This window comes from Tenrec ecaudatus, chromosome 7, assembly GCF_050624435.1.
Source record: "Tenrec ecaudatus isolate mTenEca1 chromosome 7, mTenEca1.hap1, whole genome shotgun sequence".
NCBI lineage: Eukaryota > Metazoa > Chordata > Mammalia > Afrosoricida > Tenrecidae > Tenrec > Tenrec ecaudatus.
In genome coordinates, this window is record NC_134536.1 from 17,166,108 (window position 1) to 17,182,230 (window position 16,123).

The following is a 16,123-nucleotide window of genomic DNA, read 5'->3' on the forward strand; positions in this document are numbered from 1 at the left end:
TGGCTTCCATTAGCATTGATTGTGAATCCAAGCAAACCGAAATCCTTCACAGCTTCAATCGTTTTATCTGTCAACCATGATGTTATCTGTTGGTCCAGTTGTGAGGATTTTGGTCATCTTTATATTGAGTTATAATCCATATTGAAGACTGTAACCCTTGACCTTCATCAGCAAATGCTCGAAGTCCTCACTTCCAGCAAGCAAACTTAAGTGATCTGTGTACTGCAGAATGTTACTAAGCCTTCTTCCATTCCCTATGCCACATTCTTCTTCACATACTCCAGATTCTCTGATGATTTGCTCAGCATACACATGGGATAAGTATGGTGAAACGATACGGTCCTGCTGCACACCTTTCCTGATTTTTTTTTAGGTATTAAAAAAAGAGTTTGTTTATTGTAGGCAAGAGGACGCAAACAATGTAAAAATCAAATGCTTATCTGGCATGGAATTGACTTTCCTTTCTCTACTTATCAGATGGGACTTGGCTTCGATTTGTACATGTTATCCTAAAGGGCCCCAGCCCGCTCATGCAATCCTCATGGGGGAGAAGCTGGGGGACAGACCCCTAAAGCAAATCTTTGGGATCCCTCTGGTCAGGGTGGGAGCGATTCTTCCAGTCTGCCTCGTCTTACTTCTTTCCCTTCTGCTTCATGTGCACGACGAAATAGTCGTTGCAGGCGATGGTGAGCCCGGCGATGAGGGAAAAGAAGCTCTGGAAGCCCACTTTGCCATCTTGGCACTGGTCCAGGTCCTTCATTATTTTGTCCACGGCCAGAGGGTCTTTTTGGTTTTCCAGAAATCCAGGGAACTCCTTCTCCATGAGTACCCGCAGGTCCTCCTTTGTTAAGTAGCATTTGTCCCCAGCAAATTTGTGGAACGTGAACATCATTGTTTCCATGGCATGTTCCATTTGAGACGGCATTTTGGCGAGGTCTTGGCGGGAAGCGCGGGGCGGACGCTCAGCGAGGCGGGACGCAGGGCCAGTGAGCCCCTTTCCTGATTTTAAACCACGTAGTCTTCCCTTGTTCTGTTTGCACAACTGCTTCTGGGTCCATGTACAAGTTCTACCTAAGCGCAATGACGTGCTCATGACACAAGAAGAATTCCCCTTCTTCTCAAAAGTATCCATATTTAGCACCACAGGTAGCCTTGGCATAGTAGAAGTAAACATCTTTCTGGGATTCTCTGCTTTGAGCCAAGAAATAAAACCATAAAGCTCCTTGAAGTAAGGATGGTGAAAGTTCTCGCTTGCTTTGGATCCATCATCAGGAAAGGTCAAGCCTTAAGAAAGGACTGCATGTCAGCTAGAAGGGGGGTCAGAGAAAGCAAGGGAAGCCTTCAATGAGATGACCTGATCAAATAGTCACCAGAATGGGCTCAGATATGTAAAACCTTGTGAAGCTGGCACATGGCTAGACAATGCTTTGTTTTGTTATACACAAGATTTCCTGGACGAAGAGGTGACATGATGGCAACTGACAACAACCTTTATTTCTAATGGTAAGAATGAAAATGTCTTTAATAGATGATGCTTCAATTATATGAGAAAGCACAACACAAGGGTGAAAAATAAAATAAAATCCATCCACAACACTTTCATAAAGACAGTACTATTAATTTCAATCTTTGTGCTACTTCAAACTGCAAAATTTCAACCACAACCACGGTATGTGTAGTCATCTTTTTCAATGATTGTATCTTACTGTATGAAATCGTGAAAGGACAGTATTTGGGATCATGTCTTTTAATGACGACATATGCAACAACCCGTTTTGTGACATTTTGTTGTTGTCATTGAGTTGGCCCTGACTCAGTGACTTCATGTTCAACAGAATGACATGCGGGCTGGTTCTTTCTTCCTAGTCTGTCTTAGTCTGGAAGATCTGCTGAAACCTGTCAACCCTAGACGACCCGCTTGGTGGTTTAAGTAGCTCCCAGTGTTAGGAGAACGTGCACGCCTTCACAGAAGGACAAACTGACAGCTGGGTGGTAGAGGAAAATTAATAGTCTCCCTTAAGAGGGTCATACGGAGAGTTGGCGATGTAGTGGTTATGCACTGGCATGTTAACTGCAGCGTCCGCAGTTAAAAATGACATCGGCTGCACGGAAGAAAGATGATGCTTCTATTCCAGTCAAGAATTAGTCTTCAGGAAAAAAAAGAAAAGAATTATTTTTGGGTGGGCCTTTGGTCTCTGTTCAAGTATTCCCTCCATGCAAGAACACTTTGTCCTAACAACCTGGCATTGTGTTGCTCACTTCCCCAAATGAAGACAAAATGGGTGCATAAGCAAATATCGTGAAGTAAGCTGATGGTGCTTGGTTATCAAAAGATATAGGACTGGGGTCTTAAAGGCTTGAAGGTAAACAAGTGGCCATTTAGCAGGGAAACAACAAAGTCCACATAGAAGAAGCACACCAGCCTGTGTGATCATGAGGTATCGATGTGATAAGGCATCAGGCATCAGAAGACCCCAAATAAATATATCGATATAAATGATGGGGGTAGGAGTGGAGACCCAAAGCCCAGTTGAAGACAATTGGACAGTCCCTCACCGAAGTGTCACAAGCAAAGGGTGAGACAGTCAGGTTGCAGCACAGCACCGATGGAACACACTTCTCTAGGTCTTTAATACTACCCCCCCCGCCCACCGATCATGACCCCAGTTCTACATTACAAATCAGGCTAGACTGGAGCATGTACACTGGTACAGATAAGAGCTCTGGAAACATGGAATCCAGGACAGGTAAACCCCTCAGTAACAGCAATGGGAGTATCAATACCATGAGGGGAGGGGAAAGGTGGGGGAGAAATGGGGAACCAACTACAATGATGCACAATCCCCCCCTCCCCAGGGGGATGAACAATAACATGGATGAAGGGAGACAGTAGCCAGTGTAAGATATGAAAATGATAATAGTTTGAAATTTATCAGGGGTCCATAAAGGTGGGAGGGTTGGGGAGGGAGGGGAAAAAGCTGATACCAAGGGCTTAAACAGAAAGAAAATATTTTGAAAATGATGAAGGCAACATATGTACAAATGTGCTCGATACAGTAGATGTGTGTATCAGTATAAGAACTGTAAGAGTCCCCGATAAAATGATTTATTTGTTTTTAAAAAAGTTACAGTCTTGAAAGCCCATAGGGACAATTCAACCCTGTCCTATAGGGTTGCTATGAGTTGGCATTGACTCAATGAAAGTGAGTTCAGAGTTCATAGGGTCACGGGAGAAGTAATATTTTCTTTCTTTTAAAAAAATCATTTTATTGGGGGCTCATGCAACTCTTATCACAAACCATATATACATCAATTGTATAAAGCACACTTGTACATTCATTACCCTCATCATTCTCAAAACATTTGCTCTCCACGTAAGCCCGTGGCATCAGCTCATTTCCCCCCTCCCTCATGAACCCTTGATAATTTATAAATTATTTTGCCATATCTTACACTGTCCGACATCTCCCTTCACCCACTTTTCTGTTGTCCATCCCCCAAAGAGGAGGTTATATGTAGATCCTTGTAATCAGTTCCCCCTTTCAACTCCACCCTCCCGGTATCACCACTCTCAGCACTGGTCCTGAAGGGATCATCCTTCCTGGATCCCGTGTTTCCAGTTCCTATCTGTACCTGTGTACATCCTCTGGTATAGCTAGATTTGCAAGGTAGAATTGGGATCATGATTGTGAGTGGGGAGGAAGCATTTAGGAACTAGAGGAAAGTGGTATGTTTCATCGTTGCTACACTGCATCTGACTGGCTGGTTTTCTACCCGTGACCCTTCTGTAAGGGGATGTTCAGTTGCCTACAGATGGGCTTTGGGTAAGGTGGCCAGATTTTAACATTAGTAAAGCGGGACACCATTGGTAAAACTCACATCCTGGCGAAATAGCCACATGGCAGCTGAAAACCGTACGCCCTAGCTTGTCGTGCATTCTTGAAAAAAACTGGGACTTTTAAAAAATGCCACGAGACACTTGAAAAATTGTTCCAAATTGGGACTGTCTCACCAAAAGCTGGATGTCCGATCACCTTAGCTTTGGGTCCCCACTTTGCATTCCCCCTCATTCACAATGATATGACTATGCCTGATACCTGATCCCTTCGACACCTCGTGATCACACAGACTAGTGTACTTCTTCCATGTGGGCTTTATTGCTTCTCAGCTAGATGGCCGCTTGTTTACCTTCAAGCCTTTAAGATGCCAGATGCTATATCCCTTCTGAGTTCTAAGAACAACAGACAAGAAGGCATGCCGTTTCCACCCGGTGCTCTCAAACCGCTGATTTTGCCGTTAGCATCCCGACAGGTAACCACACCACCACCAGGGCTCCATCAAGGGCTCTCGGAGTTGTTGTTAGGTGCTGTGGACTCCGCTCTGACCCAGAGCGATCCCGGGCACAACGGAACACAATCCTGTCCATTCCTGGGCTATTCTCACAACTGTCCTCACGGTCGAGGTCAGTTTGGCTAATGTCCACAAGGTTTTCTGTGGCTAATTTCTCCGAAGTGGACAGCCTGTTCCTTCTTGGCAGTCTGGACAAGGACATCACGGTTGGTGAAGGAGAGGAGGCCCTCCAGGAGATGGACTGGCACTGTGGCTGCACCAATGGGCTCAAGCACAGGGCCGTAGTGAGGAAGGCGCAGGGCGGGGCACAGTGCTTCCTTCTGTTGTGCACGGCGTGGCTATGGGCTGGAAGCCACCCATCTGTTGTCTGGAAGCCCTGCTTCACTTAGGGTGAAGCTGGCATTTGAAGGAATGGTGACATAACTTCTTCGTGGGCCTCACAGGCTGCGGGGGGGTGGCATCATTTTTGAGCTTTGATGGTGCTGGAGGGTGGAAAGTTGGGGTGGGGACTGGGAATCTGAGTTTATCTGGTTCAGGCCACTGCCCCCCAGAGCTATTTGTGTGACCCCCCTGAAGAAGAGTCCAAAGGCATTCCTTGATTGTGTTGCCAAGATCAATGTGTAGGCTTAGGAAGGGTGTGTCTGGACTGTTTTTTATTTAATTGAAAGTTTTATCAACATATAATTCACATCCCACCTCTGGGCTGCTTTTAAAGACAGGAAGAACCATTATCATGACAGAGGGCCAAGGCAATCCAAGGAGAGCTCCCGTTTCTTCTTTTAGAAATGCAAATTTTCTCAATATCCAACTCATGGGGTGGCCGAAGGGCACACACCCTACATTCTGGAATAAGTGGGAGTCTGTTCAGAAGCCATCTGGTCAGCAGCTTGGGCAAGAGCTTGCTGTCACACACTGCAGTCCCGGGCCGGAGAAGCGAGCAAGGTGGGAGCCATTCTGTTTTCATCCGCGCGCTGCACGCGCCTTCACTGGAGGCCTCTGGCCTTGCTCCGTGGAGCCTTGTCTTCTACCTGACCCTGCAGGTGGCCCTGAAGGTCCTGCCCAGAGTGGAAAAACTTTCTTTTCCAATGGCTGCCTTTCATTTCTAGGCTTCAGTCAGCGAAGGAGTCCCTGACTTTTAATTCTTCAGAGACGAATTCCATACCGGAGGATTGAAAGGAATGCAAGACTTCATAAGAGAAACAAATTCAACTTCTAGAAAGGAGGTGAGATGCAAAGAAGTCTATAGGTAGAAATCTGCAGGTAGCCCTCGGACAATAGCCAGCCTTCAGTAGCACTTTTTAGATAAGACCGAACAGTGGGGTGCCATTCTTATCTAGCACCCAGCATGTTTCTATGTTACACAGCACCATCTCCCAGAGTGGGCCATATTGCTCCCGGGGGGCCCAGGGATAGGCAGGAGGGGAGGTTGCAAAAGCAGATACCTATACTTTATTCTGGCTTCACGACAGTAGGATAGTGTTTTTAACTGCCAGGAGGCCACTGAGCAAATTTTTTTTCCTGCAAAAGTGGCAGTAGGCCGAATAAGCCTGGGAACCTATGCCTACAGTATGCAGGGTACTGTTCTATGCATAAGAACCACGAAGGAGGTGCTTCCAGATACACAATCATCTTTGACATCACAAGGCTCTCACGATTGGGTTGTGACATGCTACGTGGCGCCCACTTTAACCACTGAAGGGGATACAGAACAGGACGTCCGTAACCCGGAAACTGTCTGCATTTCGAAAGTCAGGCAAAGATCTGAAAAGCAGTCTGTCATACTGTCCACTGGGACACACGTCCCCAAGCTACCTCGTGAACTGCTGCCCGGCCAGGACACAGGATTCTAGGGAAACGTGGCGGTGGGGGCGGGGAGGCAGGGAGAGGAATAGCTTGGACACAGTAACTTGGACACAGTAGCTTGGACACAGGAATAGCTTCCCACAGTAAACACATTGATCACACTGTCAGTACACGATGTCTTAGAAACTTTATTAAATAATGGGCATGACTAATTTTCATGATCTTATATACAGTATTTAAACTATGTTTTCCTAGATGCATTTTTTTTCAGAGTAGGTGAAAGTGTACTAAAAAAAAGAAAGAAGACCGAATACAGGGACCTAATAAGTATACCTAACTTCCCCTGCCCAATTATATACACCCCAACCCATTTCCAAAAACAAACAAAAACCCCGTTTTAAACAAAACTGTAACTTTGAGGGAAAATAGGAATGTAATGACATAGGAACACACAGCTCCAAACCCTGCATCCTGGCCGAACGAAGTTACTGGTGAATGCTTAGCAGACAGGCTTGTTCTGGAACCCGAAGCCCCCCCGCTCCTCCCCCCCCATGTTGGGACAGTCTGACATCCCTGTAATCAGGGGAGCGTCCTCCCAAGGCAAAGCCAGGCAGTATGGGAAGCCGCTGCCGAGAAGAATACACACCTTCCGAGATGCAGACGGAACAGTGATATGAAGAAGGCAGAATCTGGGTCCCATAAAGTAAAAAACTAACGTAGAAAAGTGCATTCCTGGAGCAAGGAGGTTTCGGTGAGTTTTACTTATTTTTTAAGTTAATGCAAAAGCATTTACAAATACCTCTCACAACGCTAAAGACATACCTCCCTTCCCAGATATGAATCTTAAAAACTTGCATGATATTTAAATGAAGGAAATGGAAAGCAGGGATGTTTCTAGAAGAACCATGCTAGCTATCCAGTAATGGTTTACAGTTTGGAGAAGAAATTTGGGCCATGTTGTGGTTATTGGAAAAATAAAAAAAGGATTCCTTAGGTACCTACTTGTGAGGATGGCCACGTATTATGTTAAGAGCAAGAGGAAGATGATTTAAAAGGAACAAGAAGAAGCTATGGGAGAAGTCACTAATGCGAATCACTGCTTCCAGGTCAACGAAAAGGCAGCCCTCCTTCCCCTCACATGGACCTTCTTAGAAGACAGAGAGGGGCGACAGGGGCCAGATGTGAAACTGCCTAAACCAAAAGACCAAGTCTGAGAAACGTTCTGCCGTATCCACTGGCCTCGTCAATAAGAAGATCTTTTAGAAAGCAGCAATAGTTCTTCCTTCTTTTATTTATCCTTTTATGCCTTTGCTTTATAATTTTATTTTTTAAAACTGGGTCTTGCCTTTGTTTCTCTGCTCCTTTCCTCAGGAGGGAGTCCCAACACTCAAAGATGCTGCCGTTAGTTAAAACTTAGTAACCAAAGACGAGCCTGTCCTGGTCTGTCTCAAAACATTGGAAAAGGTTCCCCAGGCTGGGGCCGGCACGGCAAACAAATCTCTTACCACCTCCCTGCAGCCAGTGAGTCCTCAGAAGAGGATTGAGGCCACGTGAGCTGGATGTAGGACTCACACCGGGACTTCGGAAAACCAGCGGCTACAGAGCATGTTGGCTCATGTTAGCACCTGGCTCCCTTTGCATGGGTTGGCGTGTTAAATCTTCCCTGTCACAGGAGGATAAAATACATCCCGTCTCACGTGTCTGCCCACCTTTTCTCCTAACTCGCTCAATCTGCCCGCCAGCCAACATGATTCTTTCTTTCTTTTTTTTTTTTAGGCTATGGATCGGAATTCATTCCTTCCATCCTAGAAATCATAAAACAGAAAACACGAGCAGCACATTATCCACGCCTTGTCCAGGAACAAGCAAACTGATTCGAGCAAACTGGTCCTGTTGCACCCCGTCTTCATCAGTCACACGCTTTCTGCAGCACGAAGGGAGGTAGGGCCCCAGCACGGAGACCCTGAAACGGGCACGTCCAGGTGTGGCGCTCAGGCGAATAACTTCGTAGGACCTTCCCCGGGACGCGCCGGAGATGCCAGACGAGGCAGGGTTTCTTAATCCAACTTTAGTTTGCTTCCCTTGGAAAACAATGGAACAAGCCCCCTGGCCCTCTCGGAGTCTCAGGATAAAGCTTCTCCTGGCTTCCAGAGACGGCGCAGACGGTGATGGTATTTTCTAGCATCTGGACCTTGCGGTCAGGCTGGGGAAGGGGGAACAAAGGATCATGGCTGGCACATGAAGGTAACAAACAAAGAGCCTCAACACAGTCAGGCAAGCTTGCCTTACATGAAGCAGGCCGGCAGGCGACCCACACGGGAGGCAGCAAACCCTTGATGCCGGCACGTGGTACGGGGCCACACTGGCTGCATCTGCCAGTCACAACGTTGTGCTGTGGAGGGGTGAGCCGTGCACGCCCGGGTCGGTCGGTCAGTCAGGGTGGTACAAAACTGCTTTCACCTGGTACATGTCAAACCCCCCTCCATCAGTGTCTGGACCTCACCGGCCGAGGAAAAGGTCAGTTCGGGCAGCTGCTTAGCAAGCAGGTCAGGCAAAGCTGCTTGAACTGAGACACTGGAACTTTTCCCGCAGCGACTGCACGATGTTTTGTTGGTTGGGCGATGGCCCCCTCCAGAGATAACCATCCAGCTTGTCAGAATCACTGTAGGCCGTCAGGTAGGGCGGCAGGCCGAGCTGGCTGTTGGGCGCCTTTTTGGGGGTGCACGGGCTGCTTAAGGAGTGAGGGGTGCAGCTGCCGAGCTCGTTCCCAGCGGCCTCAGCCTCCATGGCTACCTGCGGGTCCGACTGCCTTCTCTGACCCCAAATGAGGGCGACCTCGGCCTCATCTTCTTCGGACTTGACCTCCACGTAGTCATCTTCGTCTCCGTCGGTCTCCTTGAAGTTGGAAAAGTAGTGCTGGGTCGCCAGCTGGGCACTCAATGGGAGATTCCTGTTCACGACCAGAACTTTCTGCGAGTCTTGGAGCGTGAGCTCCGGCCGTTTCCCGGGGTCGGCACCCCCCAGGGGCAGATCCGGGGACCCGTCACACCCGGAGCTTCTGAGGACGGGCGGCAGCGGCTGCTTCCCCGGCTCGTCGGCATAGCTGATGGAGTCCGCCGACTGGCTGATCAGGATGGAGGAGGAGGACTGGGACCTGTGGTAAGGCTGGGGTGAAACACCGCTTCCTTTGCGGCCCAGGGAGCTGTAACCGGGGCCCTGACAGGCCTTCTCCTCGGAGGGCTGGCTGGGGACCATGCTGCGTCTCTGTGGGGGGGCCGGCCGAGGGTGGGCGGTTTGGAGAGAAGGCACGGAGCAGGCGGCGGACAGCTGTCTTGGGGCACTCTTGGAACGGGTGTCCACAGTGGAATATTTGGACTTCGAGTCGTGCCCTGGCTGGGGCCAGAAGTCTGCTAATTCTCCGTTACTGTAGGTGGAGTGCAGAAGCCAGTCTTCAGGACCCGGTGGAGCCTGGCAAGGGGGTGACGATCGGAGGCTGGGGGAGGTTTGCTGGCGGGCCCAGCCATCCTTCTGGAGCTTCGGGGGGGAGTCTCTGAACACAATCTGGTCATACAGTTGGGAATACTCAGCAATCCTGGCACCTGGAAGGCAAATATGGAAGCATATAAATATCGACAGCTAGGACTGTTTCTGCACGCAAAATTAAAAAAGAACAACATCATATTCAAATCAACACATTAAAAAACCCACAAAAACCCTTAAACGGAAGACAGGCCCATTCTCTGAGGATGAGTCAGCACTGAATACCAAGTACCACACAGGAGTATGCCCACCCAGGTTAAAAGCAATGGAACTGTTACCTATAAGCCCTCTTCCTTTGAACTGATTCTGGCTCCTTTCATCTTGGCAATGTTTGCAAGTGTTTGTTATTGGGTCATAAACATTTCCACTGTTCTTTGAAGCAGGGGCGGTGGTGCCAATGCTGAAAACAGGCCTGGCTAGAAGCCCTGGCCAGTGAGCAGGACCACAAGCAGTCACCCACAGAAGCAAGAGCACAACCCACAGCACCAAGGCCACGCCCTGACCCCATGTCAGAGGAGGCTGTTCGTGGCGGCTGCCCCGGCCCACCCTGCCTGGTTCCAGACAGCCCTCCACAGCCACTGCCAGGAGGGCATCCAATGTCCACAGCACATCCCCCCTGGCAGTACTTTGAAACCACACGTAGTGGCCGGTCCACTTCGTCTTCCCGACACCGAGGCAGGGGCCCTAGGCCGGTGCCTCCAGGGCATGGCGACCACATCATCTGAGCATCTAGTGGAGAAGCCAGTGTTCCGTAGTCTCATTCCAGGGGAGTTCTTGGCAGCCGATTCCAGAAAGCTGCTGCTATTGAAAACGAAGCAGTAAGGCATTCTCCCTCGGCCCCACTTCTGAGGGCAGATGTTTCTAAAGGCATTGGCTACATTGTGCTATGGGCAGAATCTGGGTTCTCTTGGGCCGGCATAGGAGCCGGAAGATGGCAATTTTAAGAGCTGCTTCTTGTTTTCCCTCCTCCCACGACAGGACCCACTGGGCCAGCCTACATCCCACAAGCACACGAGCCACGTCTGCCGGATCTGGGCTGGGCTTGCACCACGCAGCAAACACCCGGCGGTATGATGTTTTCTCCCTCGGTATGCTCTTTCTGCTCTCAGTAACCTGTCGTTAGTACCGCATATACTTGTGCATGAGCCGAGTTTTTCAGCACGTTACTAATGCAGTTCCTGAGGTGAAATCAGGTGCCTTGGCTGATAGTCGGGTCGGCTTATACTCGAGTATATATGGTAAATTATTAAATACATTTAAATTAAATCCTCAGCTGAGGTTCTCCTATTTTATTCATTTTTAAGTGTCTTCCATGAGGACAGAAAACCTACTTCCTTGATCGATTTCCTGTTCAGAAGCTTTGAGTCTTCAAATCCCAAGTCGTGGGAAGGGCCTAACGCACCGCACGGAGTCCCCACTCCACTCCTAACCGGCACCTGCAAACCCAAACCAAACGCATTGCCTTGGAGTCGCTGGTGACTCATTGCAACACAACAGCACACAATCGAACGGGCCCTGTGCATTTCCTAGACTGAAAATCCTTATGGGTGTAGGGCACCCCATCTTTCTCCCTTGGAGTGACTGGTGGCTTGGGACTGCTGTCCGGGCAGTCAGAAGCCCAAAGCTGCTAGTATTATGAACCCACTGTGCCACCGGGACTCCTGGGGACAAATATATATAAAACTCACTGCCGCCGAGTTGACGCCGACTCATAGCGACCCTACAGGGCAGGCTAGAACTGCCTCTGGGAAACTCTTAATGGGAGTAGAAAGGCTGTCTTTCTCTGAGAGTGGCTGGTGGTTTCCAAGTGCTGACCTCAGCAGCCCGATTCATAACCACGATGCCAAGAACTCCAGGATGCCTACAGGACAATTAATTCAGAATTTCTAGTAACAAAAATGGGAATGCTACTTTTTCAAGGCCATAGTACATGCTCTTAGTCCTAACTTAGATCTAGCCATACACTTGAGAGATCTCAAAGGCTATATATCTGCCAATTCCCCAATCCGCTGCTGTCAGGTAGATTCCAGCTCACAGCAATCCCTCCAGGACCAAGTAGAAGTGCCCCGAGTCTCCAAGGCCGTCTTCCTTACAGAAGGTAGACCGACCCATCCTTCTCCTGCTGAGCAGCTAGAGCAGCGGCTCTCCACCCTTTCCTAAAGTTCCTCATGTGGTGCTGACCCCAACCATCAAATGATTCTCATTGCTACTTCATCTCTGTCATTTTGCTACTGTGATGAATCAGGCGACCCCTGTGAAAGGGTCGTTTGACCCCCGCCAAAGGGGCCGCGACCCACAGGTTGAGAATCGCTGAGCTAGAAGGTTCAAGCCATCAACTTTTCTTTTAACAGATAAGCATTTGACAACCAAGCCTTCAGGGATCCCTTGTTTGCCACCTGAACCACCCCCAAACCGAGCGTACTGTCACGGAGTCGATTCTGACCCACAGCCACCTTGTAGGACAGAGCAGCCCTGGCCTGCGGGGCTTATATGCTGTGAATCTCTAAGGAAGTCCGGGAGCAGGCCTGCTGGCTTAACTCCTGTGCCTGCGTGAGCCACGGGTCTCATCAACTAGGAAGCTTAACCGGAGGCAGCTGGACCTTTGAACCTGGTCACTGGCTGACATGGCAGTCCGTGGTCAGACGGTGCTGCCAAACTCCTACTCATCTGTCGCTCGGTGGCGCCGCTGAGTCATGAAGACTCTGAACTTCCACTAAGTCCCAACATGGTGATCATTTCGGAAAAGGAGGAAAAAAGAAAAATCAGCTGAATTATCCGAGTAGCAGAACGTAACTATAAAGTCTTGTAAGAACCACCAACTCGACGTCAAAGCACAGACGGGTGTATCAATCTAAAATACCCTCAGAATTCCTCATGCCTTTGTCCTCCTTAAGGGGCCAGGTGGTAACGTGGGGTGCTACCTGCAAGGTCAGCAGTTCAAACCCACCAGTCACTCAGTGGGAGAAAGATGAGGCTTTCTTCTCCCATAAAGGTGCTACCTTTAGAAACTGCTGGAAGCCCTACAGGGTCTCTATAAGCCGAAGGGCTATGGGTTGATGGTTGTCTTATCACGCACTCCCCTCCCTTTGCTTAATCAAAACCCATTCATTTCCCAAGACCAGCTTTAAGCCCAAGGAACCCTGGTGGCATGGTGGGCTACTGGTTGGCCTGAGAAGTGCACATTCAGTAGTTCTAACCCACCAGCTGCTCTGGGGGAGAAAGGTCAGGTTTTCTGCTCCCATAAAGATTTACAGTATTGGAAACACACAGGGACAGTCCTACTCTGTCCCACAGGGTCACTACAAGTCAAATGGACTTGATGGCAGCGAGCTTAGCTTTACGTCCTTTCCTTCCCAGGAATCCTTTAATTGATTTCTCTCATCTTATATATGTAGTGTGTGCCACATACTTAGCTATTGGTTGCGTGTACACACACACACACACACACACACACACTCTCTCTCTCTCTCTCTCTCTCTCTCTCTCTCTCTCTCTTTCTCTCTCTTGCTAGTTGTTTTGTATGGGCTAGTTTATTATTGTTCTTGGAAGAAACACAGCCAGAGTACTCCTTAGAAGCTTAGAAGGACGGCGAGACTTTGTCTCACATACTTTGGGCATGTTATCGAGAGAGACCAGTCCCTGGAGAAGGACATCATTCTCAGTAGAGGGATCAGCGGAAGAGAGAAAGCCCCTCGACCGGACGGACTAATGCTGGAGCTGCAACAGTGACCCCTCCGGCCATCACACTGTGTGGGGGGCACAGGCCCGGGCAACGCTTCCCTCCACTGCACACAGGGTCCCGATGAGTCGGAATCAACTCAATGGCACCAAACAACAAGAGTTGATTACTCCAGTGTGTCCATGAACTTCTGATCTTGAAGAACAACATCGTACATTTTGCTCAAGCCCCTACAGAACACGTCACATAGCTCGAGGCTGCAGGGTCTTAATGGCTACTTCATGACTGAGGCGGTTTTCCAACAGCCAGCCTCGTAGTTTTAACAGAGTGCTATAAAAAGGGATGTGTTTCCCTGGAGGCCAGAGCACCGGGAGTGGGCAGGCGGCCAGGAGAGCCGGGCATGGCTGCAAAGACGACAGCCGTGGCTCCCGGAGACAACTCACGCTGTGGTTGGCTGTGGAGTCAGTTCTCTGATTCAGAGCAGAACCGTGCTCCACAGAGGTTCCAAAGCCACCGCCTCTCAGAAACTGACTGCCAGGCCTTTCTTTGGAGGCACTGCTGGTGGGTTTGAACTGCCAACCTTTCTGCTAGCGGTCAAGTGTTTCACCTGGGTCAGCCGTCGATCATGCCTAACAGGCGCAGCTTATCTTTGGGTAACAGAGTTGCCCATCAACAACTTTGACCAGAAAGCAACACATGATGTCAACACACTATGCCCTGCAAGTATTTCTATGTGTCAGCTTGACGTTGTACGAGAGCCTAAAACTGGACGCCAATATGAATGGAAGACAGCAACCTACCACCCAATGCCATCGAGTCATTTCCTACAGGTCAGAGGAGAACGGCACCTTCAGGTTTTCTAGACTCTGAAACTTTCTGGGAGCTGACAGCCTCATCTTTCTGCCAGCCAGCGGCTGGTGGTCTTGAACTGCTGATGTAGCTGCGCTCTTAACCCACTGTGCCAGCAGGGCTCCTTGATAGGTAGTGACATCTATCACTAAGAGGATTCCCTTAGCCAGATGTACAGGGAACAGCTAGCTAGCCATGAAGCCTCTGGCTGACAGCTGGCCACAGTCCCCCCTGGTCCTTAGTTCTGATACCAGCAGGCTCCACAGAACAGGACCGATCCAGGGCTGACTGGCTCGTTCCCCTTTCTTTTTACAGGTTTAAAGGGTAGAAGGATTCTCAGGACTGCAGGTATAAACTGGGATCAATCCTTATTTAGGGGCGTATGAAGCACGGGGCTCTCAGGCAGAGGATTAACCCCTTGATTTCTGAGGTTTGCAGGAGAGTGACAAAGCACAGAACAGTTACTTGGCCTCTCTGGTATGTCATGGGGAGGGTTGCTTTCTCATGTTCCTGTGGAATTCCCCCCCGCCCTTGTGCACAGAGCACCACAGAATGAGCCCCCAAAGGCATTCAGGGCTGCAGAGGACAGGCCGGCCAGCATGCTACCCCAGGCTCCCCAATGGGGGTGCGACTAGACCTGGTTGGGTGCTTTCTAGACGGGTATGTGCCTTGGGGGCGCGCGGACCCCGGCTAGAGCGTTCAACAGAGGTGCTCGAGTGTTTCGGCAGGTGAATAGGGCGCTCCTCCTTCTGCACAACACCGAGAGCAAGCTCCAGGCAAAGTGGCAAGGCCCACACGAAGCAGTCTGGAGAACCGGTCCATTCGGTTACGACGTCCTGCGCCCGGATAAAGGAGAGAGAGAAAAGGGGCATCGCGTCAACTGGTTGCAAGCCAAGTGGGCACCAGAAGTGGTCTCGGGCCACCCAGATGCGGGGGGTGGCGGTGGGGGTACTGGCGCAGAGATGTACTCCTGCCACACCGCAGGGACGACATCGCTATTGGAAGATGGGCGTGGCCAGCTCTGCCCTCTGCCCACAGGGTCGAGGAGGACCCACACACAAAGCAAAGATCCCGTGGGATCCCAGACACCAGGAGGGAAAAGGACCAGAGCACGTACATGGGTTCAGATAAGAGCTGGAAACCCAGGACCGAGAAACCCCGCAGGACCGACATTGAGAAAAGGGGAACAAATCACAACGATCTACCTGTCACCCCCTCCCAGGGAGATGGACAAGAGAAAAGTGGGTGAAGGGAGACATTCGTCAGTGTAAGACATGAAAAAATAATAATAATTTATAAATTTTCAAGGGTTCATGATGTGGGAGAGGAATGGGGAAAAAATGAGAAGCTGATACCAAGGGCTCAAGTAGAAAGAAAATGTTTTGAAAATGATGATGGCAACAAATGTACAAATGTGCTTGATACAATGGATGGATGGATTGATTGTGATAAGAGCTGTACGAGCCCCCAATAAAATGACTAAAAAACATAAAACAAAAACCAGAAAATAAAAAGCCCCAGTGTAAATCTGTTAATCCTGAAGGAGAGAAAACTGCCGTGCAAGGTGGGTGGGGGACCTCCGGAGTCATTCTAGAAAGGTCCCGCTTCCATGGAGGTTACGTTTCTAGCTTTTAAAATGGCCAGTCCATTTTCCAAACAACCAGGCAGCCCAGGCAATTAACCCCACCCCACTGCCATCCAGGGACTCCGGACTCACACTCAAACCTCAAACTCACCGCCTCTGAGTCCATTCTGACTCTGGGGACCGATCTGACAGACGAGAACAGCCCCAGAGGGTTATGAGGAGGTAAATCTTTCTGGGAACAGAAAATCTCATTTTTCTCTCTTGGATCAGCCGCTGAATATAAACTGCTGACCTTGTGGTTAACAGTCCAACTTGTA

At 49.5% G+C, this 16,123-nt stretch overlaps 1 protein-coding gene and 1 pseudogene across 4 annotated transcripts in view; both read right to left on the reverse strand.

The window, feature by feature from the left end:
• Window positions 1-396: 396 nt before the first annotated feature.
• On the reverse strand, window positions 397-969 carry LOC142452646 (protein S100-A10 pseudogene; annotated as a pseudogene).
• Window positions 970-6,323: 5,354 nt separating this feature from the next.
• The window catches only part of PLEKHG1 (pleckstrin homology and RhoGEF domain containing G1), a 251,790-nt gene continuing 241,990 nt past the window's right edge, over window positions 6,324-16,123 (reverse strand). For all 4 annotated transcript variants that reach the window (XM_075554381.1, XM_075554382.1, XM_075554380.1 and 1 more), the window contains one exon: window positions 6,324-9,752. In XM_075554381.1, coding sequence (XP_075410496.1) covers window positions 8,701-9,752 — 1,052 coding nt within the window. In that variant the 3' untranslated portion in view covers window positions 6,324-8,700. The remainder of the gene's footprint in view (window positions 9,753-16,123) is intronic.